At 35.0% G+C, this 27,333-nt stretch overlaps 1 protein-coding gene across 1 annotated transcript in view; it reads right to left on the bottom strand.

Annotated features, from left to right (window-relative positions):
• Positions 1 to 27,333, bottom strand: part of USH2A (usherin) — a 390,731-nt gene that overhangs the window by 177,709 nt on the left and 185,689 nt on the right. Inside the window, exons 32-36 of the mRNA XM_074817915.1 lie at positions 18,560 to 18,719; positions 17,902 to 18,073; positions 13,360 to 13,507; positions 5,667 to 5,818; positions 1,620 to 1,782 (exon numbers count right to left, since the gene is read on the bottom strand). Of these exons, the coding sequence (XP_074674016.1) occupies positions 1,620 to 1,782; positions 5,667 to 5,818; positions 13,360 to 13,507; positions 17,902 to 18,073; positions 18,560 to 18,719 (795 nt within the window). The remainder of the gene's footprint in view (positions 1 to 1,619; positions 1,783 to 5,666; positions 5,819 to 13,359; positions 13,508 to 17,901; positions 18,074 to 18,559; positions 18,720 to 27,333) is intronic.

The raw sequence follows: 27,333 nt of genomic DNA, 5'->3' as shown, positions 1-27,333 counted from the left end.
GAGGATGACATGACTTAGAAAGCAAGCAGAAATTTTCTCTGCAAAAACAATACAAGATTAAACACAAGGGGAATATGGCTTTTGCATTATTCACCCTGCTGCCTTGGCGGAAATGGCTGTGCTGTCACGGGTCCAGCCAAAATGTTGCTCCTTTTTTTCAAATTGATCATCACTCCTTCTCCTCATAATCTTACAAGTGCTTCACAGCAGAATACATCAAAGCCTTCATTGCATAAAAAAGGGACACAACAGCCTTTGTGAGGGGTCAGCTGAGACTGCCTACCACACATTACACTCTTCAATGAATGTGTTTCTCCCAACAGCACACAAACAAGTTCATTTATATACTACTTCGCAGAGGACAGCAATTACAGCGTATATGTTCTCTTTAGCAGCGATACTGGAAACAAATCGTTCTCATTCTGAGCAGAAAAAAAAGGCAAGTTATAAAGACATCAGTGATTCAATTCTCTATCTGTTACTGCATTTACAATACTGATTAAATTTGCGTACAGTACGTAGAAGGATTAAATGTCATCCAAACGTTATTTTCAACCACAATTTTGTATTATACTCATAAGAAAACATTTTTATTGTTGCCTGATGTCAATCATGCTATTTAAAGTGCACGAAAAATTAATGACGTTGTTAGGTGTAATTCATAAACATTATTTGTGTACAATATTTTATTATTTATTATACCTTAGAGTATACTTAATAGCTCAAATTGACGTATTAAATGCTCACATGCATTTTGTGAACATTAATTTTTATTCACTGCCCAAGTATTTTACATTTTTATCATAATTAGAGGACACAGCATTTTACTTTCAACTGAAAAATATGCACTTTATGTAATACATTTGGAAAAAATGTCCATTTACATTCTTTAGAGCCTTATATAGTCTTTTATGCAAAGGCAACATCACTGTCTAACTCTACCTGCTCTGATTTAGCAACATTTTCACCCAAGACCACATTGCTATGTTTAGGTTTAAAAGACACAACATACCCCCAACAAGCCACAATATAAACCAGTGGAAATAAAACAGCACCTCATGATACAATAAGGCTTAACAGATAACTATTACTTTTCAGGCTTTTGTATTGTATGGTGAGTCTGTTACATAAAGAGTTGGTTTTCTTTCCATTTCTTCTTTAGGAACAAGTGTCTGATTTCATTGCATACTTTTTTAGGCGGCTGGCTGTTTCTAATCCTTACTTCTTTATGGCAACTTATATAAGTTTCAAATATACCCATGATCAACCATATTATAAACAGTTCTCATGAGTGGCTCCTACTTATATAAGCAAACCAACTGAAATTTTCTGAGTATAGCTTCCTTATCTGAGTGAAGGTTGTGAGATAAGACTCCATGTGTATATCTAGAGACTAAATGAGTGCAGAGGGCTTATCTTTATTTGCCAATTTATGTGTTTGTACAAATGTAAAGCACCATAAATCAAAGCAGCAGTTCTTAAAGAATAAAATTGATAATTCTAAAATAATCAATGGAGTAGCAAAAAAGGAGAAAAATTTAGTGCTAAAGGAATTTTTTTTTAAATTGAAATGAAATATCAATGCTATCATTAGACTTACTATAATGGAAAAAAAATACCTTGATCAGCATAGAAGAGACCAGTGACAAGGACTGTGTAGGTCAATTTTCCATTAGGTTTATCTGGGGCACACCATTTTAACTGAACTTCTTTGGACCCATCCACAGTAGCAAATATATCAACTGTTCCCTCGGGGGAAGCTTCCATGGTCCGAGCTTCTACCTGTAAGTTCAACCACGAGATTGAGGTTTGTTACCATAGTTTACAAATAGAGAAGGAATGAGAAATGCAAAATTTTAAGGAAAATTATTTATTTAGAAAAAAAATGTAACTAACACTGCAGGTGTCCTAATTTTTAAGCATTTTACTTTCCTTTGTTTGAAGCTCTCCAGCAACTGACGTACTTTATATGGAGACCCCTGTAAGGAACAGGAAATAAATACTGGAAAAGAATGAAAGATTAATTTCTTGAAAATATCATTGCACCTCATGTGGATGAATGATCTCAGCTTAGCACTAGGAGAGGAAGCAGCAAGAGAAGACCACAGATTTTTTAGTTTCTGCATTTTAAAAGACAACTGTAAGGAACATGCATTTAAATGGTGTAGTAAAATACTATAGATATTTCAGAGAAAAAATATCCTTTGGGGAGTATTGGTTGCTCCCTGAATTAACTTCTAATTTCACCTAACAAATATAAGTTGCAATAAAAAGTAGATCTTTAAAAGAGAACAAAATATGATTAAAGAACTGGAAAATGTAATGAATATGGAAGATTTTTTAATATAAATAAATACTCATTCAATATTATAGAAATTTAGTATTTATATTTAATATCTTATAGTAAACATTCAGTGCTATGGAACAAAATAATTTGCTATTATGTTACTTATGGCAACAAGTTTGTTTCTCATACATTAATTATTTGGTGTTTCCTAAGGTATAAGATGGTTTCACACCTTTCTAAGAGCCTCTCAGCTACAAGTTCACGGGAGTGCTAATAAATGCTATTTTTAATCTGCCACACCTGCTCTGCCATCAAAATAACCAAACATACTTTCTCTGTCCTTGAAACATGAATGTTTTATTTTTTAGCATGTAAAATTTGGGAAGCTTTTTCTTTATAAGTACCAGGTTAGATCTTTGATGTGCATCAGTATCTCTACATGTGTTTCTATATTCATACACTCTAAAATAGCTGAGCAGTTGCAGTAAACTCAACAGGATAAAGTACATGCTTAAAGATAAACAAATGCTTCACAGATTTATTGGATCAGTGACACATTGATTATTTGGATACTTCAGTCAAAAACATCCTTATGGAACAATTTGACTAAACTGTGCCTTCTAAGCTAAAATAATTTCCTGTAAAGTGGTGCTGCTAAATGCCAGTACTCCGATCTCATCACATCAGAAACATGGAGAAATGAATATAAACTATTTTTTTCTACTGAAGAGGATTTAAATATTCTTAAAACAGTATGAATTTGTAGCAAACTATACCACATCCGAAACAGCTGCAACAGCTGTATTGTGTCTCTAGCCTTTTCTTTATGACCTGTTATTCTTTCCAGTATAAAACATATTGAAACACTGTTTAGAATCAGTATATGTAGTATCTTCTACAGGTACACCTCTGCAGTGTATTTTGCAAATAATATTTTGTGCAAAAAATATACGCTCTGTATATAAACATATGGCACAGAGAACCTGTTTCATGTTTCTTTTTCTAAACATTATTTATACACAATTCTGTAATATTTTCAGATACGTTTATTAATAATAAAATACTCAGTAACACTAAATCATAGGATAGAAATAATAATAATATTGGGAAAACACTGTTATCCATCTAAGTTTTAAAAAAATGTACTAGCATACACATAAGCTAAAACCTGAAATTTAAGTTTAATAGCAGTGGGTTGAGATGACAAATATTCAGTGTTGACCATTTCCATTTATTTACAAGATATTTACAAGAGCTAACACATTTCAAAATCAACAGAATTTCAGACCTCCTGAATTCCTCTAAAGAATCTATTAGAAGTTACACTATATCCATATTTTTATTCCTTTTTAAGCAACAAAACCCAATTAGAACAGACGCAAAAGCAGTATCTTGGCTTTCCTAGAAAGAGATTAAAATTTAGCATTTCTTAATTTACATGTTTACATTTACATCAATTTGTATCTCACTTGAAAATAAATCAGTCACTGAAAAAAAGAAATTAAAAACTATCTAACCCGCATAAGAAAGTTAACAGTAACTGCTAATGCTCTCATAATTGATTAAGATCTTCAGAGCCATCTTCAGAAACATAAGCTGGAGAAATTCCGTATTTAGGATAGTCACATAGCATTCATTCATCGATTAGGGCACATTAAGCACAAGATCAGCAACAAAAATAGCTGGAAGCATCTCAGTTTACTGCTGGGAGATGTTTCCCATACTATTTAGAGTACAGGCAAAACGTTTGATTGGGGTTTTTTTGGGTGTTTGTTGGGTTTTTTTTTAAGTGCTGGATTTATTCTGTAATTGATATAAAAATCTTTCAAAAAATCAGATGAAGATGCAGTGCTTTAACTTCCTGGCAGCACTTAGGTGAGCCTAAATAAAGATGTTGTACTCCAATTCCTGTGATTAGAGATGGATCGCTGGCTTTAGAGAACAGTTTGTGTACTGATCGTGGGATGCAGATGAGTACCAGCTACAGCGACCCCTACTTTGAATTGTTTCAAAAGTCAAGTTATAAATCTGCAGTTCAGTGGAGATGCGAAAAAAGGCTACTAAAAATATTTTTTAAAACCCTAACTACTGCTGTTCTGTTCTGTCCTTGCGATGTCTATTTAATAGGACAGAAGTACTGAAAACATACATATTTCATCTGTATGCAAAGTCTGGTAATAACCTGACTTAAATATCACTACTAACACAACGGATTATGTTACCGCACATCAAACACCTTAAAACAAGGTTTGCTTATGGGGTATATATCAAGTTGTAAAAATTGTACAAGAAAAACAGGCAAAAAGCCATTCAAGCTTTTAAGAGTAAATATCGTTCAAAGTAGAGCAAGCTATAAAATGTTTAATGGTTATAAAGTCTAATCTTCTACAGATAGATGATGTTATCAGCATTTGAAAGAAAGCAATCTTGAAAAGAATATTGAAAATATGACTAACGAATTATATCATAACAATAAAACCTGGATGTTCTTTCCAGAGGACAAGATAGTGATATTATAAATTATGAAGAAAAAATAAACAGAACAACATGAATAACTCCCAAATATTCATTTTTTTCTTTTTTGTTCCTTTTCTTGTTAGCAAAATTAAAAGTGCACACATAAAGCTGAATTAAACAAAAAATTAAATCTCAGAATTAACACAGGTTTCTTTCTCAGTTATGCTTGAAAACAAAACCAAGCATAGTAGATATTATTTCAGTTATTCATCAGCTACAGTACTATGAAATCATACTGGACTTATCAGTTCTGTTATACATCTAAAAACATTTAACAAAATAAAAAAGCCTCAGAAGGCTTCTGCTTCACACACCAAATTTAATATTCCTGTGTTCTCAAATCCTGAAAAAATTGGGTGTTGTACAAGACTGTTAAAATATGTTCAGTATAATATTTCGATCACATACTTGCATTCAAAAGATATTTATGAATCACCATATTTTCGTTGCTTCTGTTGCCACTTCTGGCTTTTGCAATTCTCAAATTAACTTTAGTCCTTTCAGTCAGGCAGCTAGAAATTTGCTCGTTACTTGAAACAGTAACTCTTTCTTTATATACATCCTTATAAATCTGGCTAAAGCACATCTGCACCTTTCAAACACATTAACTCTATTTAATTTAAATAATGTGTGTTTCAGCTCAAATTTTGCCTTTCTTCACTGTACCTATGTTCTACTTTGGAACAGTGCCTAACAGTGACCTATCAAATCCTTAGCAGCTCTTAAACAGGATTTTTTTTTTTAAATGTCACATTTTGCCAGATGGGTTAGTACTGACCAGGGTGAATCATCACCATTTACTCTGATATTCACTGTCATCTGACATTTATTACACTCCCAGAATGCAAATTAAGGTACTCACCAATGGACCAAAAGCACAGCCTTTTGCAGTACATGCCTGGACTCTGAAGGAATGCAGACTCCAAGGAGGAAGTCCATAAGCATAACAACTTAGCTGTGATGAATTTTGCATCAGAACACCATCCATATACAATCCATAGCTAGTAATAATACCTAGAAAACAATGTGATAGCACTCAATATCTAAAGAGCTACAGAGTTTAGAAGAAAACATGCTACAGGCATTAGGGTGGTAGTAGTAGTATTTCAAACAGTTTGCAGTTAAGCAGGTATGTGTTTAAGGAGGACTGTGTATGCAACACTTAGAAGAAACACACTCTCCCATCTTTAACTGTTGAAAACCTCGCAAGTGTATTGCATGTTTTAAAAACAATTACACTGTTCCAAAGATACCCCTTAACAAACTTGTTTCTGAAGAGCAGCTCACATCACCTTGGAATCAGGAAAAGTGAGGCAATTCTGTTTCACAACCTACTCTGCATATGGCTATTGAAACAAGAACTGGAAAGACACACAAAACCATCTCACATCTTAACAGCTTTAGACTTAGAAAAAAAATAATGATCTACAATGTAATTGAAACATTGAAGGACAACTTAGGACAGTGCTGTAACTACAATAAATTGGTAACAAATAATTTTGTCACACAAAACACCTTAGTGATACTCATTGATAATTATCTGAGATTTTCTACATTTTGCCGACAAACTAGATACTTCATTAATTCATGGGGTTTTTTTTTGGAAAACAGTTTTACCCACTTTTCTAAACAAAACCACAAAATAGTATGGATTGCTGTCTCCTTCCCAGTATGCTGTAGAAAAAGTCCTGAAGTAAACTATTCCTTACCTATTCAATCTAAAGAAAGAAAACACATTTTCAAACTCAAAACAAACATTAGCAAGACTTTTAGATATAGGACAGAATGGTCCTTCTGGTGTAATTGACTAATACTAGCTCAAAAATTGCAGGTGATTGCTTATCCCACTTATAAGGAAATCTAAATCTCTGTTCTTCCAAAGGTGCATGATAGTATAGCATGAATCCTGTACAGACTATATATACACAGTGTTTGAATTTAATGAACTAAAGACCAAATTTTACAGATTTGCTTAGACTTTAGAAGTTGAGCTTGCAAAGGAATACTTCTTCTCAGGGTTATTCCTCCATCTTTCTCACTTCTGAATATTCTCCTTTTTTAAAAGCTAATTAAGTGTGAAATCTTAAGGCCAATAAATGCAAAGCTATAGGATTCATTTGAAGTGAGTTCAGTTTAGAGGATGCCTTCTAATCTTCTCATTATAGAAAACATCTTCATAATGTAAAAAATATAGCTCAGTTCATCTTTCCTTCCCTTAAAACAGAATTGTTTGAAACTACATTGAGGAAGATTCTGTTTGAAATTAAGAAAAGATTTTCCCCTCTACTGAATGAAGAAATGCTTCATAAATAAAAGTGTATACACAACTGTTTCAGCTAAGCTTTGAAGAGTTATACTTCAAAAGATTTATATGCTAAAGCAATGCAGAGCTGAGTATAGTGAAGTGATTCACAGATTCCTTGATTCTTTTCTCTTCTAGAAAAGTGAGAGGCTAAACTCAAGTCAGACAGCAGAGATGTGCATGTGGGAGGAAGTCCTGGTAAATCTCATGCTATCAATCCTACCACATTTGACAGGCTTCCTAAAGCAAAAATCCCTTGGGGTTCTGTGTCTAGTTGCTTGTAAAGCAAGGGCATTAGTGGTTGGTATTTGCCCTACATTAAATAAACAAATTTTATATATATATAAAAGTATTATATTTATCTCAGAGGAAAAATGTGAACACTGGCATTAAGGAGGTGTTCTACAGGGAAAAAAACCCCAACTCTGAAGTACCTATACCAGTAGCACTAACCCTTTAGAGTAATGGGTTATTAATTCCTTTGATTATTTATGGTAACAGCATGAATCGTGATGAGATCATTTGATATTAATGTGGGTGTCATATGTACCTCTACGGGATCCCCACTGTAACTCAGTATTAATTAACTGGATCATTATTTTAAAGTGTTCCTAAAACCACAGCACTATGCAGCATCTACACTCTGAGGAGCAGCTTGCTGGTCAATGCTGGGCTTTTGTTAGTCCTCCCAGTACTGTCAGAGAACAATCGTCTCTAATAAGATGATCTATTATCTCTTGATTTTACTTCTGCCTTTGTCTTATATGACTCTGAAGGAGAAAATTACAGAATGAAAAGAAAGAAAAAAAGTACATTTCAGAACAAAAGGGCTAGTAGTCTGACTTGGAAATGTGAAGCCATTTTTTTAAATCAGGCAATAATTCTTTCTGTCCAGGGATAAATAACTTAGCCTCTCTATTTCAGCGGTATATGTTTCCAAAGCATACTGAGAAGAAGTTCAAAGTCGGCCCAAAGTTTATGTACTCCTCAAGACTTGCTGGAAATTCCTGAAATTTACCATCCTTGAAATACTGAAGAGTATAACACATTTTTGTGGTTTACAAGGCTTCATGAGTGACACATGGTCACCAAGAAAAGATGCAGTTTCTTCATAATTATTAAGTCCAGGTAGCTAGATTAAACCTTGGTTTCATTGAAGACAAAATCGCAATTGACTATAGTACAATTACGTTTCACTTTTGAAAGAAATCCAACAATGCAAATTAAGCTTAAACTGTAGAAAGCTGCACAATCTTCCCTTTTTCTTCCTCTTCTCCCCTCCCTGTGTAAGGCCATATAAACTGTGGACAATATTCCAGACATTAAAGATGAAAACAGGTTTTGAATCTAAAGTGATACAAGCACTTTACTCTTAAGGTACAATCTAGAGGTCAAATCTTAAGCAAACATACTTTTACCTACATCAGTTTCACTGACCACAAACACAAGTTGTTTCTCACAAGCACAAGGATTTGTAGAACCAAGTACTGAATTAGTTCACTGAATATAAACTAGTTTTTACTATACCTAATATTTCCCATACATATAGCCTTGGAAGATACAGTCCAGCTCATGACTTGATTTTATCTATGACATGTACACAAGTAAAGTGAAGTTTTTGAGAAGTGACTGTCTACAGAAAATTTTCAATGGTGAAAAGGGATAAGGTCACTTTTTTTATGTGGATGGATTTTAAAAGAGCAGACCTCAAATTATATGGCAAGACTATAAAGGATATGTTCTGAAGAATATATGATTCTTTATTGAGGCCACTAGAATAGTGAAGGCTCAAAACAGAATATCTGATGTCACATGTTTTTTCATAAGCTTCTCCATATCTTGCCCTCAACTAAATGTTCAATACTGCTTATATTACACTATCTACTTATGTGACACATGTCTGATAGAAATAGAACAGGGTCCTGCTGTAAAATGGCATACCTCTGGGCCATGTCCCATCAGCCATTTTATTGTTGGTTTGAAAATGAGACAAAGAAAATGTGCATATTACAAGCATATTCAGCATACCATCTTCCAAATCTTTTTTCTACACCAGGTACATAAATGACATTTCTGAAGCAACTTTCAACAATTAGGTGTATCATTTTCTATTTTCTATTAAATGAAAATTTTTCACAAAAAAATGTAAATTGGCCTTAAATTCAATGAAAAATGGAGCCCAGAAATTCAATATCCACATTTGGATAGCATTAGCCTTTGGCATCTAGATGAACTCTTATCTCAAAGCTTTGATTCCCCCCATTGTGCCATCTTTATGAAGAAGCCAAGTAGCCTTTAATCCTATTTGCCACCTTTAGCCTCAAGGGTAGCATATTAATCCCCCTTAACTTTTTCTAACTGGTGGCAACCAGCTGGACTCCATATATATCAAGAGACCATAGTAAAGTCTATGCTGTCTGAACCCCAGTCAGCCTACACACCCATTCAACATCAGTGACAGTAATAAGTTTCCTCAGCCCATTGAAATAAACAGTAACTTGTCATACAGTAGCAGAAGAAAGGAGAAGGGAGGTAAAGGAATGGTACCAGAGATCTACTAAGGAGATGACAATTTATGATATGCAAATCTTTGCAATTCTGAGGTTTCCCCCTGAAACAAAGCCAAGTTGAGTAATTTCAAAAAGCACTACTTACACCTAGTAGACTAAAACTCACCAAGTTCAAACCAATTAAGTCAAAAGCGGGAAACAGTTTCTATCTTTTTGGAAGAAAAAAAAACTTAGAAACTTCTGACTATGAGAATACACCAGTAAAATGCTGATGTGAGAAAATTTAAGAGAAAGTTCCTTCTGCTTGTCTTTCTTATATTTCAGTTTTCTCAACTATGATATTTTTCAGCCTCCTACACAGTTTTAAAATACTGACACAGAGAGCGATTATAAATGACGTGGCCACTAGGCATCCCAAAAGATATGCTGAGAATGAACAAAATAAAGTTACCGAACAATGCAATCTTTCCTGATTAAGCAGTTGCTTAGTGAAAAGTTTTAGACCTTTTTTTAAAAAATTCTTTTTATGAAATAAGGAAAAGGATGAAAATAAGAAATTGGAAAGAAAAAAAATACGAGAATGGGAAAATATGTTCTTAGTTATATGATCTTTTTGAAACTCCCCAAAAAGTGGGGCAGAAGAAAGAAGAAAAATGAAAGAAAATGTGCATATCCCTTCTTGACCACCGTGCAAGGGTGAGCATATTATTATTATGGTGAAAAAACAAAGTCCCTGCTCTCCTAATACCTTTCTGGCTGCCAAATGCTCATGAGATAGCAATTCTTCCACTCTTAAGTACTCAGCAAGAGCTCACAGGTGAAAAGCAGCAGCCTTTCCCTGCAAGGCAGGACAGCAGCAGCTGACTTCGCTGAATCCCTTTCATCAGTTCTGACCCTAAGGAAAACCCTCTAACAGCAACATGCATGGTATCCAATATCACCAAAAAATAAGAACAGTACCAAGGGAAAAATACTCCAATGGGCTTCAAATAGTGAGAAGATGTGAAAATATCACAGAATATTTTTAAAGGGGAGAAATACACACAGGAGGCCTACACAGGTTGTATTCGGGATTACACAGGAGTAGAATATATGGCAAATGTGGTAACTACCTAAATGCACTGTTCAAAACCCCAATAGAGAGGTGAACAGTGTTGTCATCAAGGCTGTTGACACCTCCAGTTTCCATGGATGAAAAGACAAGGGACAGAAGAATATAATTTCTTTTATAAAGCTCCCCTGATTCTTATCCCATCTGCTGCTCATCCAGTTCAGATTCACAGCTTTCCTAACAAGCTATTTATTGTATTTCATAGAATCACAGAAATATTTCCATTTAGGTTGGAAAGGACCTTTAAGATAATTGACTCTAACTGTTAACCTAACACTAACATTTCCATTTAAGTTGGAAAGGACCTTTAAGATCATTGACTCCAACTGTTAACCTAACCCAACACCACTAAACCATGTCCCTAAGCGCCACATCTACACATCTTTTAAATACCTCCAGGTGTGGTGACTCCACCACTTCCCTGGGCAGCCTGTTCCAGTGCTTGACAACCCTTTGTTGAAGAAATTTTTCATAATATCCAGTCTAAAACTCCCCTGGAGCAACTTGAGGCTGTTTCCTTTTGTCCTATCACTTGTTAAGTGGGAGAAGAGACCAACACCCACCTCACTATAATCTCCCTTCAGGTAGTTGTAGAGAGCAAAAAGGTCTCCCCTGAGCCTCCTTTTCTCCAGACTAAACAACCCCAGCTCCCTCAGCTGCTTCTCATAAGACTTGTGCTCTAGACCCTTCACCAGCTTTGTTGCTCTTCTTTGGACACACTCCAGCACCTCAATGTCCTTCTTGTAGTGAAGGGCCCAAAACTGAACAAGTATTCGAGGTTGGGCCTCATCAGTGCTGAGTACACAGGGACAATCACTTCCCTAGTCCTTCTGGCCACACTATTTCTGGTACAAGCCAGGATGCTCTTGGCCTTCTTGGCCACCTGGACACACTGCTGGCTCATATTCAGCTGGCTGTCACCAACACCCCCAGGTCCTTTTCCTCCAGGCAGCTTTCCAGCCGCTCTTCCCCAGGCCTGTAGCGTTGCGTGGCGTTGTTGTGACCCAAGTGCAGGACCTGGCACTGAGCCTTGTGGAACCTCACACATTTCGCCTCAGCCCATCGATTCAGACTGGCCAGATTCCTCTGTAGACCCTTTCTACCCTCAAGGAGATCAATACTCCCGCCCAACTTGGTGTCATCTGCAAATTTTCTAAGGGTGCTCTAACAATCTCAGTTGTTTTCTAACAACCTATTCATTGTATTTAAAAGCAGAGCCAAGTTGTACGTAGTAAATGCTGTATTAACAACAAGATACAACATGCAAATTTAGTTACATATTCCCAACTTTTATTTGTTTTAATGGAAGCATGTGGAAATTTATTTACCAAACTATAGGTCTTTATCCTGTACTGTTGCACATATAAATATATGTATGCATATATTTATATTTATTTGATTAGTTAAAACACTCTCTAAACTATTTGGATTTTTTCCCATAATGCAAGGATAACAGGATCAGGTCCTGACATAAACTATTACATATAAAAAATGCCCATTTCGCTGAAAATTATTCACTTTAGCCACTAAGTCACATACATGGCCTTTCTGCCTTCCTGCCCCCGCTTTCCTCCCCTCCCATCCGTTAGCCCTGCCCCTTTTTTCTTCCTCCTTGCTTTCCTCTAAGCCTTTGCCACAGATGCTGATGGGATTTTAGGAACAGGGTTAGAGGGTTTCTAAGGGGCTAGAAGGCAAATTCTTCAATATGACTCCTATACAAAGAACCATTAAATATCAAATACATTATTTAACAGCAAATGACATACTCTTATTTCTTTTGAAAAGTAATGTAGGAACTTAGAGAATATTACATATATGTAGTTCTACAATCACCATTTTTTTTGGAATCATTTAAAGTGTCTTGTAGTGAAGTTGTACAAGTAGGATGTGCTCTACCACAACTGAAAGCAGGCGAAAACTTGCAGGGGAAAAATGAAGTTCATGTGAAACCACCGTGAGAAATAATTGATATATATCAATATTATAAGCCAATGACAGAAAATATTTCTGTTGCTTTAAATTCAGTGATTTCTGCATAAACATCCTCTGCTGTGATTTAAACTGTTACATGTATGATAAAAATAAAATATCAAGGTGAATTCCAAGGCCATATGATATTGTGCAATATCATTAGAAATGTAAAATTTGTCCAGAAGTTTTACCCGTTAATATTTCAAAATGGAAAACATTTCTAAACAAAAGAAAATATATTATTTAACTTCCACAGCCATGGAAACGTACACCTTCAAGACGACTATGTAGAACACAAATCTAATGATTATTACATATCAATTAATGTAAAAGAAATTAATGTTTTATTGGAGGGTGAAATGAACATCCTAGACTGATATTCTCCAAGAATGCCTATTCCTCAGCTCAGTTATCCTGGAAAACATTAAACAATGAGATGCAGTACACAAGAACTATCAAAAGGGAGCACTTTTGAGCCACTGAAACCATACCATAGGCTGAAAACCACAATCTCCTAGCTGCGGACAATGATACTATCTCAGGTATTTTATGTGCTAAAATGATCATTAAAAATTAAGCACCACATATAAGCTGCCATTTAGAATATTAATTTACCTTTACTAATCATCTTTTTAACTTGAGGCTAAAAGAGTTCACTTACCGTTCGGATACTCAGGCTTAGTCCATGAGATGTTAAAGGACTCAGATGAATATGACTGGGCTTTTGGAGCAGGAACACCTTCTGGTGTACTCTCATCTGTTATAGCTGTGCTAGCTTCACTTATTGAACATCCACCTCCTGTGCAAGCCTTAAAATATGAATCAAAACAAACATATTTCAATGTAAAGCCAATAATTTTAGCAATGATTTTTTGTAAAGTTTTATAAATTTTACTTATCTAAACTTAGCAAGTCTGTGCTTTTCACAGAAAATACTTTTCTTAGCATAGATTTGTTTACCTCTTTTTTTAAATAACAAGATCTGCTACTCATGATACTTAGTTTTTAGGTATAATATAGCTAAAACATTATACTAATGTTTGACTCGTAGCATTTTGCATTTGACTATGAGTCATAATCACAATTAGATTTCCATTGCTTTTGCAGCTGCAGGTAAAGAAAATTACAGTACAGTATATATCATTTACTGTGCAAAACTCTCCTGGAATTGAGTGAAAAGTTCTCACAAGTTCCAGAAGCAGAATATACTGACCAAGTTGCAACACACTTAAAAAATTATCTCAAATAGTTATTGAGAAAAAAATGCCATTCAGACAGTCCTGCACTTCATGACAGCACACAGACTGGCGCACAGATGCAATAAAAATAGTGAAAAAACACTCTATTATAAATCAATATGTAACAGTTATTATTACATGTTTATGGATAACAAAATCAAATCATCTGTATTTCAGTTACCACAGAAGAAAAGATTGATTACATGATTTTTACATTTTGCTTGATTATGAAAGAATCCAACGTGCAAGAAAATGTGCATATTGCCCCATATAACAGACTTTGAAAGTTTTACATACACAAACATAAGACTACACAGCTATGGTCCTTACATGTGCTGGTTTTCCAATTACTTGCCCTTAGATCAATGATAAGAGACAGGATTTCTTAGAGAAGTTAAAAATAATATACAAGAATATATAAACTCTGTGCTGGATTTAAAGGGGCTTGGTTTAGTTTATTGTTTCTTTTTAATGTTATTGTTTAGCAATAAAATAAATCAAAACCTGAATTCAACAAAGATTCAGATTCAGACATACTCTTAATTAAAACTTATGGGACCACCTGTGTTTTTAGGAGTTGCCCACGGCTGAAGTGGACAAGTAGCCCACTCTGGATCATCAGCACACAAAGGAAAAATCACCTTGCTGTCCAGATCTCCAGGAATAAAATGTTTCTCTCAATCAGGGAGCAGTCAGTGTATTTCCTACCCCACTCCAAAAGCGTATACTAGCCCCGTGGGTAAAAATAAGAACTGTTTGAAAATGAGAGGTTATTTTATACACCAAGATTGTTTTGATTTCACTGGAAATTACACTCCCAACATAACTACAAAATTACTCCCTGTGTTCAGTCTGCGCTATCAAATAAACATGAAAACATGCAACTTCAGTTTGGGGAACATCCAAAAGTGGCATTTACTTTAAACATGACAGTTTCAAAAAAAAAAAAAAAAAAAAAGTCATCTTAGACAGATGCTCAGATAACTGTTAGCATTTTGATAAGGAAAATATTTAAGAACATCATCCTTCCAGCAAAGGTAGACTATTCTTCAAATTATTTCACTTCTACTGACTTCATGAAGAAGCCAAAAAGACCAGCTCTGGAAGACCTCTTCCTCATCCATCCCTTACTGCCTTGTTAAACAAGTTCCACCAAGCCCTCCTCAGCAGTAGAGGGCTTTTTCACTGAAGGGCCTGGTAACAGCAGGCTTCCTATTCATTTATTTCTTGAATTTAATGTAGCTCAGTTTTTGTATCTCTGAAACTTGCTGGAGTATGAAATTTCTGATTCTTCTAAAAAAAAAAAAAAAAAACAACCCAAAACAGTAAAAGAAAGCTTATCTACATTTTAAATAGTAGGATTTTACATCAATGTATCCAAATGGACAGGACATTGCTGGGACTCTGGCAATCATATCCAGTGATGCTCAAAGCCATGAAAACCTACACCTAGATCAAGTCCCATTGTGCCATTCTGAACTTCACTGAGTAACAGATTTGAGGCAAAATTTGCAAAAACACCAAAGCGTCTGGAGAGCCAAGGGACAGATACAAATCACGTATCAAGACACCACACAGCAATCCTCCAGCTAGCACCTGAGCTAGTTTACCCACACAACACAGCCCTGAGGAGATATTAGTTTACCAGTTAAATCACAAAAGCACTCAAGTCATATAAATGGGTGTGCCACCCCAGGTACTAAATGCAGCCTTTCTGTTTTTCATTTGGTTCCAGATTGGCCTGGCTCACACCCATCCAGTTTAGAGCACAAACAGAGTAAAAGCAAGTTCCTTTGCACTAATCCATGGAGACATGACCTTAAGACTTCTCAGCTGACTTTTGGAAAGAAGCATTAGATTTACTTATAAAACATGTCGCACTCATTTATGAAATAATTTTTTACATATTAAATAGCAGTAATATATTGTGAAAATTGTTAACAGCATACAAAGATAAACATTTTGTTAACTTTATTTAATGTGCTTATATTAACCTGTCATACAAAAGTTAAAGACAGCAGCCTGTGAGGTGCTGAAAGTTCTGCTGATGAGGTCCCGATTCTTGTGTTCAAAGCTGCAACTTTTGATAACTCAACTTCCAGTTTCCCACATAAAGCAAAATCAGTTTTTGCATGGATACAAAACAAAATTAATATTACCTGTGAAATGAGTAAAAGAAAAAGGTTCTAGCTGATAGAAATATTTCATTCTAACCAAAATAAAATGAAGCATTTAGTTAAGTTTCTAGTGTTAAACGTATTATACTGTTGTTTTTACTTTAAAAGTTTTATTGAAATTCAGATTAAATTATATGTGAAACACTAAATATTTCAATTTCTTTCTAGGTGTATGTTTGATTTGTTGGTTTGTTAGGGTTTTTTTTGTGGGGGTGTGGGGTCTTGGTTTTTCTTTCATCAAGTGTAACATTTGGCCATGTTTAAGCTTCATAACTTATAAATCTCTAATATTGCATTCTTCTCAATCTAGTCTGACAAGTTCTAAATACAATGGGTCCAAATGTTTTAAGAACACATCTCAAATATATTGGGCATTTCATGCACTTTTGGACTTGCCATTTTCAAAGCTGCAAGAATGTTTAGATCTTCTAACCTGCCTATCACAGACCATTGCATTTTATCCAGGCAAATCTGGTTATCTTCATCACCAGAAGAAATGACCTTTTCTTACTTTCTGGTTACCACAGATGCAATGCAAATATTAAAAAACCCCAACAAAATTAACAATAAAATATAAAGATCAAAGGTTCCTAAAAATGTATTCAGTAACTTCTAAAAAAGCTGTACATGTTGATGAAGTGAAAACAAAGTCCACACAACACTTCTTTGTTTTAACCATATCCCAAGGAAGAGCCACCAAAAGAAGCAGTTCCGGTTGCTCTCCAGATTCTAGCTGTTAGTTCTGCCCTGATCCTCCCTCCTTGTGCCCCCATGCACAGGAGATGGCCAGGAGTAAAGAAGAGATATGGCACAATGAAGGACAGCACAAACTCTTCTGACAGTGCCGCTTGCTTATAAAGGCATAAAACGCTTGTTGAAGTACTGCCTTAATTTTGGACATGGTGCTACTTTATATGCTATACAATTTACTACGCTGAAATATCTAGGCACAAATGAATTAATTTCAACATGAATCTAAGCTTTAATTAGACTGAATATCCTTGCTTTTTCAAGTTCAAGTCAGATCCTTATCATTACCTGAAGGTAGTTTATTTTTTGTGGTATAATATTTAGAACATTCAAGAGCATGTTAAGAAAAAATGAATGCATACCCAGTCTACATAAATGTAAATTTATTCATAATCAAGAGCAGAATATTTTTCTGTGGCATTTATCAAAGCAAATATCCTTATATAGGTATTGTTATAAAATGAACAGTGTGCTTAAAACAAGGGACAATCCCATGCTTTTATGCACATATTTTCGGGTTTCTTAGTGAGCTGAAGCTGTTCTATTTCATCACAAAATAAAACCAATGATAAAGAAATGCAATGAAAACACCAAGATCTTTAAAAGATGTTTTGAATAAACAAACAGCTACTTTACACTGAACTCTCTGCTATTTCCTTCTACATACAGATTCCATGAAGAAAGAGCAAATTATCATGGTACAAAATGTGGAAGGCTAACATTTTCAAATAAATGTTTTCTTGTAAATTGGGGGCAGGAGACATTTTTTAAGTCTTTCATGTATTTCTGGTCAATCCTCTGTTAGTTATGATCCAACTTATCCTTGAAGAATATCTGTATTTAAATTACATATACATTTTTTGAGGGCCTGTTCTGAAACAAAATACCTACTGTTGTTCAGGATAGCACATCCCCCTTAGTTTCAGAAAGAGGAGGTTAAATAAAGTGGACACATGAACCATTAAGTATTTAAGATGTTAACAATATCCGAATCATTTTCACCATTTTACACCTCTACTACTCATCTTTAAAACTTACAGCTAGTTTTATGAGGTATTCAGTACCCGGGAAAAGCTGCTGAATAGTAAAATCCAGAAAAAGTTCTGTGCTGTTATAGATTACATTCCACTTTGTAAAATTCTGCTCATTGTTGGCAATATAAATTATGTAACGATCTAGGATTCCATTTACTTCTACTGGTTCTTTCCATCTGCAAATAAAAGCAAAATATGATTAAGACCAGCAAAGATTCGGGCCATACTGAAAAATGTAAGGCTTTGTTTAGGGGGCTTCGTGGGGTTTATTTTAACAATATGAAAACATAGTTGTGCCACCATAAAAATAAATCTAAGGCATACTTCTAATGCAGTATTTGTACTCAGTAGATAAATGATTACAGTAACACACAAAGCAGAGGCTACAAAATGGGCATATCACCAGAACATTTCCTGAACTGAAGTTTGCAGAGGCTATGCCCATATGTAGGTTATACTGATTGCGTAAAGACAAAATGGAAATTAAGTTGGCAAGTGATAATCAGAAGGTTCACAGAACCACTAAACTAATCACTTCTATGCATTTAATCATAATAAATTTAATTTTATGTTACAAACCCTTCCCCTGATTGAACTCACTGGAATTCTTGAATAAACTGATGCACTATTGTGTTGTTAGAAAAGAAGAAATCCTTACTTACTGTACATATATTGTTCTAGAATCCAAAACCATCAGGACCGGGGCATCTACATGAGATGGTGGCAGCTGTGCTGTAAACAAGGTGACCTGGTAACTGTTTGTACAGCCAGCAAGCGTGCACGCAGTGAGCAGAAACTGGTGTGGCGTAAAAACTGCTAAATCTAGGGCAAAAAAGGAATATAAATTTACTTTGTATATTAATTTTACCTTGTTTTTTTGTAACTTTCAGAAGGTAGCAAATTCAGAAAATCAAGAGTAATACGGACCTGTATCTCTTAAATGTTTCAGATTTGTCCCAGAGGCATGAATAGGTGCTGGCTGTTTAATAGCAAATAACTTCAAATTCTGACTACTAATAGGTCTATGGGGCACAGTTTGGTTGAGATGACCCCATTGTACAGCACATTTACACTCGAATGTACACCACCCAAACAAAACAAAGATGTTAGACTCTTAGGTGCTACATAATATATCAATTTGCTACAGTGGCAAATGAACACCTTTAAAATTATTAAATCAAATCAAATTAATGGAAAAACAAGTACAGGTTCATTAACACAGCCAGATTATATATTTTTTTAAATGTACTGTATGATACTTGAACGTCAAGCATCAATACATACAATGATTCACTCCATGCAGATTTCACTATAAGCATGAACACAAAGAAAGCTCATTGTTGCCACCACTCCTACTGGCCTGTTCTCTCTTTGCCTGTTTGTTTTCAGCTGCATGAATGCCAAATATTTGAAAAATATATTTCAGTAAACACAACATGTCTAATAGTATAGCAAAGCAACTGTTAAATGGTTATTTATTATGAAGCTATTTTGGGTTTCAATTACTGCAGAAAATGGTGAATAAAATGTAGCATTTTTGTTGAATAAATATTCTAAAAGATCTTTAACTTCATATATTCTTCCCTATACTAATAAAGGAATGGTTGTCAGAAAAATTATAGTAGGAAAGTAATGCAGACATAGTTTTCTAATCCTTTTCTTTTTTTTATTAAAATACAAATCATAGATTTTAATGAGCAAATCCTTTAAGAAGGAATTTACAACTGAGATTTTGGCAACAGTATAAGGTATACAAGTAAAATGCATATAATATAGATACACATTTTTAGTACACCAGAAAAGTTCTGGGTTTTTGCAAGACATAACAAATGCTAGTGTTTTCAGAGCCAAATAGTATTATCATTTTGTACAAAAATATTTCTGAACACAAATTCAAAAATTGCAACTGCGTGACAAAGACATCACTAAAGCAGAAATGTTGTAGACCCAACTTCTTTCTCATTAGTTTTCCCCTCATATAATGTTTCCAGTCCCTGCTGGAATGGAATTCCTTCTGATTTACTCCACCCTGTGTGAGGAGAGAATGAACTCATGCACTTTTATTGAAAACACAGTATCACTCGGTGGTATTGTTCTATGGAGCACATGGCAAAGTGCGAGTTAAAAAAAAATGCAGTAACTAAAAAAAAAAATCATCAAGTGAATGCCTGTAACACAGTGACATGTTTAATCAACATAATGGGGCTGATTCTACCAGGGTTAAGCAGTACTTATGTGGGTGAGAGGGGGAAAGCACACTCCAGAGCAGGTGCTCAAGCTGGCTCAGCAAGCAGAGAAAGTAAACTCCGCATACTGCACTGACTGTATTGCCATCAGAGAAGCCACAAAAAGTACAGATGGAGATGGAAGTCTTTGAGACAAGTATCAGATACTCCATGTTCTGGGTGGGCAAACAAGTGACCAGAAGGGTTTTACTTTTAGCAATGCAAAAATGAACAGCTGAAAGCAATCCACGGCACTATTTAATTCATATCCTTGTAAACAGTGAATACAGATTCTTCTCTCTAAGTTGAAACTGTATTGTGGGGCTTCACTTAGCAGAGTGAACATAACACAAGGGAAAGTGGAAGATAAAAAGTGGATTTCTCCTTTTCCACTTGTTTATGGTGGATCACTGTCTTCCTTGTACACAAATTTGGGATGGGGGTTGGGGAGGGTTATCTTCCTCTCCTTTAAGAAAAATTCCTCATCAAGGAACTGCTTTTTTTAAAAAGGTAGCTTGTACTGAAACCCTGATTTGATGCACACTGTAGCTGATAAGACTACTTGCATGCATAAGAGTTCCTGGAAATACTAGTTAAATTTGAAGAGAGAAGAACTTTGTCAAGGAGGAAGAGAATGAAAGATGAAAAAATGTTTTATTTCCCTCCCTGAAAGAACAAGCAACTATAAGTTACTATGTGTGTCTCAGTGCCTGGAATGGAAAAAGCAAAAAGAGAAGACAGGGAAACATGCAAAGTTTAAAAGAACAGGAATAACAAGGAACAGAAACAGAACATATGAGCAGCAAGATCCTTTAGGATCAACTGATAAGCATACTGAGAGGGGAAGGAAGGAAGAAGTTAAAAAAAAAAAAAGTAGAAAAATAAAATATGGAAAAAGCAACATATCTCCAGGATCAAAGGAAATTTTTATTCCTCATCTTGATTTAATAACGCCAATGTATTTTGACCAATAAATGCTGAATAGGAAGTTTCAGTGGAATCTGAGAGATTTAAGTGGGATAAAGACTAAAAAGAAAAATTACTTTAGAGAGAGCAGGAGAAGAAAATACAGAAATTAGAGACTTCAGAATGTCGCTCAAAGCATGAGCTTTGCAGTCAATGCAAATCTTTCCGCAGCCTTCATCAAGGTTTGGATGAGCTCACAAAGATAGTGCAGGTAGTGTTTCTAAAAGATTAGAACCAGAAACTGACAAACTGAACAATAAAAATCACATTACATCATAACTGATGCAATTATTTGTCACAATCTGATTTGACAGATATATTCTTATGTAAAGTTCAAAGTGTTTCATAATGGATCACTGGATTCAAACAACTACAGATACAAACATGAATCTGAGTGAGGAGGGAAGAGGTTCTTAAAACTACAAAGCCACTGTTTGTCAAGGTCCTCTAGCAACAATGTCTTGTTTTCCATTTGCTTGATTGCATGATTTGCATAAGATCAAATGTAGGCAATTGTAGACATGAAAAACAGATCACACTCAAACACATTAAAAATGGATCCACAAGCATTATCCAGGAATGCGTTAAAAGAAAATGCACCCCAGTGCATGGAAAACTCAGTGATTAATGTCAAACAAACTATAATTTACAATATAGGGCATGAATTATATGTTATTTTACAATTGATTTCATACTGTTGCTGGAAGAATTTCATTGATCTCAATTTACAAAATGAACCCAATAAGCAGGCAACTATTTTCTTTTCAACTGGAATTTTTTTCCTACACATTTGCTTGATCAGGTTATATTCCTGTGTGTTCCACAATTCCAGTACCCTGTGCTACTTTAAAATAATATCAAATGCTTCTTATTGCAATTTTCCAATAACTACTCTCTTAAATCACTTATTTCTTACCAAAACAAGGCTAAACTTGAAAATTAGAGTGTTTTATTGAGAAAAACTTAAATTCAGGATTTGGTCTTGTAGTCGTTTCTGGATTCAGAAGGGCAAAATGTACTAAAGGGCAAAGAAAAAACAGACCTCCTTGGGGGTACAGGATTCCCTCAAACCACCCTAGTAAGGTAGAAAGTAGACAGAAAAATAATTCTGCATTTTTTACATCAAAAATAGAATAGAAGAAGAATACTAAAATAAAATCCCACATATCTGTTTTAAAACCATAACTTACTTTCTCCAAAGCAAAGAAAAGGGGGGAAGGGGGGAGAAAGGGGAAGGGCAAGGAGATAAGGGATCAACCTGCCTTTTCATCTCTTTGACCTCAGAGGCAATACAAACAATCTAAATTCTTTTCGAACTCATATGTCAGCAAGAGAATTGCTAACTATAGTGGCTATCATTAAAATTGACATTTGCATACCACTACATTTATTATATATGTGGTATACATGGAACTTCCCACACTAATCAAGGCAACTATCTTAAATATCATGGTAAATCTAACTATAGTGGTTGGTATATATCCAGTTTCTAATAACTACCAGCATAAGTCCTGATAGAACAATCAATGCATGAGACAGAAAGAATAAAGAATGACCCTGTTTGCATGGTCAATAAGAACACTCACTTTGCTTTGATCAAATTTAATGGGTAGTCATTGAAAGATAATATGCAACACTACAGTGCTACTTTTAGCATGGAATTTGAGAGATGTTACCAAGATGGAGAAGAAAAACATAGTAGAGTTAAAAAAAAACAACACTGAAATTATAGATTTAAGAACTTGACTCAAAAAATGAGCCTTACTGCCAAGAGTACATCACAGTTCAAAAATAACAGAGTAGTAATGTCTACAGTGTTTTAATTTATTTGTAACATACAGCACTCTGTATTCGGGTTTACAGCAAGAGAGTCACATACCCTTCTTTCCTCCCCTTTTCTACCCTATTTCCCCACTCTCCCTGGTTTCAGGCAGCTATTGTACGGACCAGAAACGGCAACGTCCTGTCTTGGTGAGCACTCAGTTGAAACGTGACTTGTGTAAGGAACCCCACATAGCTTGCTTTCAGGAAAATAATTGAGACAATAGCTATCCCATTGCTATATTCAAAGGAAAATAATACAGCAGCACTGTAGCAAGGGATTGTTAGCAGCACAACAAAGAAAACCTGCTGAGAGAGTATGAAGATGAAAAACTTCCAAAGAATTCCAATCACCACGTTGTTTATGTAGGTAGACTGGATGACTACTTCAGCTCATTACTCACATCCTTATTCTGTTCTCTCATCTTCCTCCTCATAGTTTGTTAAGTTAACTCACAGTAACTTAATATTTAATTAGAAGGTAAACTCTTTGGGACTATAAATCTGCATCACCAATACAATGATGTCACCACCTGACTTTTATGCATTACCAAAAAACAAAAAAAAATCAAATTCATAAAGTGCCAAGATCGTACTATCAGGCTTGCTCCATCAGACATCATTAGCAGCTTTTTCCCTTCCACCATTTTCTGAAAGCAAGCAACAACTCATATATAACTTTTAGTATAGTATATCCTGTTCTCTGTAGGAAAAGGACCAATCACTTATATTGTCTATTGAAGAACCATCACTAATATACAACCTTCTCTGGGAAGGTATTACACTAATGCTGCATCTTTTTCACAGATCTCCTGTGAACCCCATGCCATACTCATCACTCCCTTGAAAATATTTCAGAAAAACCAAGGTGTCACAAATGACACCACACCACTTGCCTACTTCAGCAACTCAATCAAGCCCAAGGAAACAGTGTGCTCATGTATCTAATTGTCTAACCTAGCAATAAATGGCCTTTCACATGTGGAATTGGCCCATTAATTGAACAGCTTCCAAGATAGCAGCAAATTCTAACAGATATTAATTAATAACAAAGAATATTCCAGAGTGAGAATTAAAAGAATTTTGTGAAGCCACTAAAAACAAGGACAAGAAATAAAGAGACACAAATAAACTCAGGGTCACAAATAATTATTTTCAGGAAGCACCATAAGCTGTTGTTCTGCTCTCTAACCAGCGAAAACTTTGACACAATGGCATATGGATGAAACAACTTTGTTTCTAGCTGGCCAACAAATGCTGATGTGTTTTAGAAGCTCAGCAGTAAATATCGCTGGTTTTCCAAATTACTGATAAAGGAGTAAATCCTCATTTCATTTGAGATTTATATGCTTCAGAAGAGTTCAGGAAAGGTACAGCTTCCAGGCCCCATCTGAGGAAGTAAAGAGCATAGCACAAAACCACGTATCATATGGGAGCACCAAAAACATGACAGTCATGTTGGATCGAGTAAAAAGTTATATTCAAGAAGAAAAACCCTTTGGCACAAATGTGAAACAAAAAGATCTTTAATCATTTCAGTTTGCAATGATTTCAAACAATTAATGAAGCTATTACATGCCCGTGGTAGAACTACAGTTCTACTTCTGAAGAAGTGGTAGCTCCAAAGTACTTTAATGCTTTTAAATATAACTATGTTTCAACAGCAAAGATTATAAAGTCTATTTGTTTTCATATTTAATAACAGTGTCTCTTGGTTATGCTCTTACAACTCTTAACTGTTGCACAGAAAAACCTTTCTGCCATTTATCAGTCCAAACTCTTGTACTACTTAGAGCACAAACCCATCCCTCAAATGTTATGTTTATCCTGGCCAACTCACAAGGCCACATTAGCATCCACTCCTGATTATTTTTTTTCATTTTTCCTTTTTGTTTTTTTTTTTTTTTTTGGTAAAACTACTAGTTTTAACCTTACCCTAGCAAGATACACATCTTTTTAATTAAACATACGTATTATTCTTTTCCCATTGCAAAAGTTGAAATACAAGGATTCCAGTCTTTTATTTTGAAGTCATGTCCCTGAGATAGCTATGATGGGAATATTTTCCAGGTTTTTCTTGCCCTCCAAGTAGGACACACTAGCTTGAAATCCTAAAGGTGCTCAGCTGAAAACTCAAATCATGGGAATTGCCACATACCACACTGTTTAGAAAAAGTTGAAGGGAAACATCAGAGAAGGACATTTAAACTTCTCTTAATACTTTACCACCAATTAATCTACCTGATTCCTTGTGTGACTCTAAAGACATCTCATGTCACTGAATCACGGTGCATGCATCAAGCTCCTTGGAACCTTCCTTCTCCTAACATCCCTAAAGTGTTCCCCTGGCCCATCACCATTAGTCACTGTCAGAAAAATATAGAGGCATTTGGGGAGGGTTTGTTAAAGGTTTCAATTGCTGCCAAAAAAGTCACATAGCCAGTCAGTGCAAACATTCAGCATCAAATGAACCTAATGAACTTCCAAGTTACATCTTTGCTTACTAGAATTAAAACCATGCACTGTCTCCCTAGTTTACTTCAATTATAACAGCTGGACAAATAAGGTGAGTTTGAAGGTCACGGGGGAGAAAGCAGAAAGAGGACCGAGAACATTAATTTTTACCAGGCACACAAAGAGAAGTAATTGTGGTCATACCAGTATCACTATCTTAGTTATTTCTTTCTTTGTCCTTTCTTTGCACATCATACGGCATGACGCAGCCCTATTTTAAGATTTAAATGAAAATTGCCATTCATGAATGCTTCCAATCCAGTCACTGTATTGCTATCAGCTTAAATAGAGTGGAGTTGTTAGTATACATCATAAGAACCATGATCTCTCAGTCAACGTTGAGCCCAAAAAAGTGAAAAAGAAAAAAAAAAAAGTGTTTTGAACATTTTACCTCTGTATTACTTCAGCTTTATGTTCACAACTGGAAAATATATTTGCACTAGGCAACTACGTTGCAAATTTGAATCTCAAATACCTGCTGCTATAAAACTGAAACTACTTTGGATTCACATTAGCATGACCAAGAACCCCTTGGCTCACTAACAGAAGTACATCTTGTATTCCCAAGTAATTCTGATCTTGCTGCAGTGGGAGAAAGAAAATTCAGATCCACCTTACCTTTGGTGCCAAGTTAATTGTATCAGGTCAAGAGAAGTGCCTGACTGCCACTTTTACAACCTACTGAAAAACACATATGAATGTGTATCTGCAGTAAGAGAAGCCAGTAAGATATTAAGTTATATAAGAATATATGGTAAGTAATACAGCAACTATTACTATCCATTTTATACAAATCAATAGTGCAGTCTCAACTGGAATAGCATATATTAGAGAGTGCAGAAATAAAGTCTGTCTGGAAAATGGCAGTGAGCACAGGCTTACAAACAAATGGCCTGGCTTACAAACAATCTCCTAGGAAAAGAGACTGAAAAAACAACCTGAGAAAAGGAAACAGTGATGACACACCATACAGGTATATAAGGTAGTAAGTGCTACATAGAAAAGCAATTAGGACCCTGTGTTCCCATGAACTTTCAATAATACAGAGGTAAAAAAGGACAACCAATAGATTTAGAAAGTGGAATTTTCAGAGAAACTCACCCCACCCAAAATCATGGAATATTTACTGCAGACAAGAAGATTCGGGTTTATCTTTACAAATCAAATTCTGGGGGAAAGACATGAAATATCAACATCATGTTTTTTAAATTATTCTTATAAACATCACTGTAATTGGAAAATCTGTAGAAGAGTCCTACAAGATTCCTATATTTCTCTCTCTGTATCTAAGACTACTTAGAACTCTCCAACACTGTATTTTATTTTTTAAGTTTTCCTGCCTAAGTGAAGAAAAAGAGGGATGGGAGGAAGGAAATTGACTTCCAAAAGAAATATTTGCTTTGAAAAAAAGAAAATAATTTTACTAGTAGATTTTTACTTCTTAAAATTGAATATGCATACTGAATTGCAAAATACCATTTTAAACCCAAAATAATTGTTTTAATCGAGAAAATACTTAAAAAAAATAAATTCATCAAGCAAGCAGAAACTTGAGAGAGCACACTCAGACTAGAAATTGGAATCTAAACAAGAAAAATATGACAATGGCTGTTTGAACAGCTATCAGATAGAGGTTACAGATTAGTAATTTTTATTTATAGATTATGAGCTTCATTTAGTTATATATGCCTTTTACATCCATCATCAGTAACTTGTTCCACCATTTTGTACAGTACCAGGCATGCAAGATGACTAGAGAACAACTCTCACCATCCAGACAAGGCATCATGTGATTTAAGAGTTCCTCTAGAAGAGATACTATCACCTTCCCAGGACCAGAACAGCTCTGTATATCTGAATTATAGTCAGAGAATAAAGGGGTTTACTAAAACATTACTGTAGTGCTGGAA

Source organism: Strix aluco, chromosome 3, assembly GCF_031877795.1.
Source record: "Strix aluco isolate bStrAlu1 chromosome 3, bStrAlu1.hap1, whole genome shotgun sequence".
In the NCBI taxonomy this organism is placed as follows: domain Eukaryota; kingdom Metazoa; phylum Chordata; class Aves; order Strigiformes; family Strigidae; genus Strix; species Strix aluco.
This window is presented reverse-complemented; position numbering and strand designations above follow the sequence as displayed.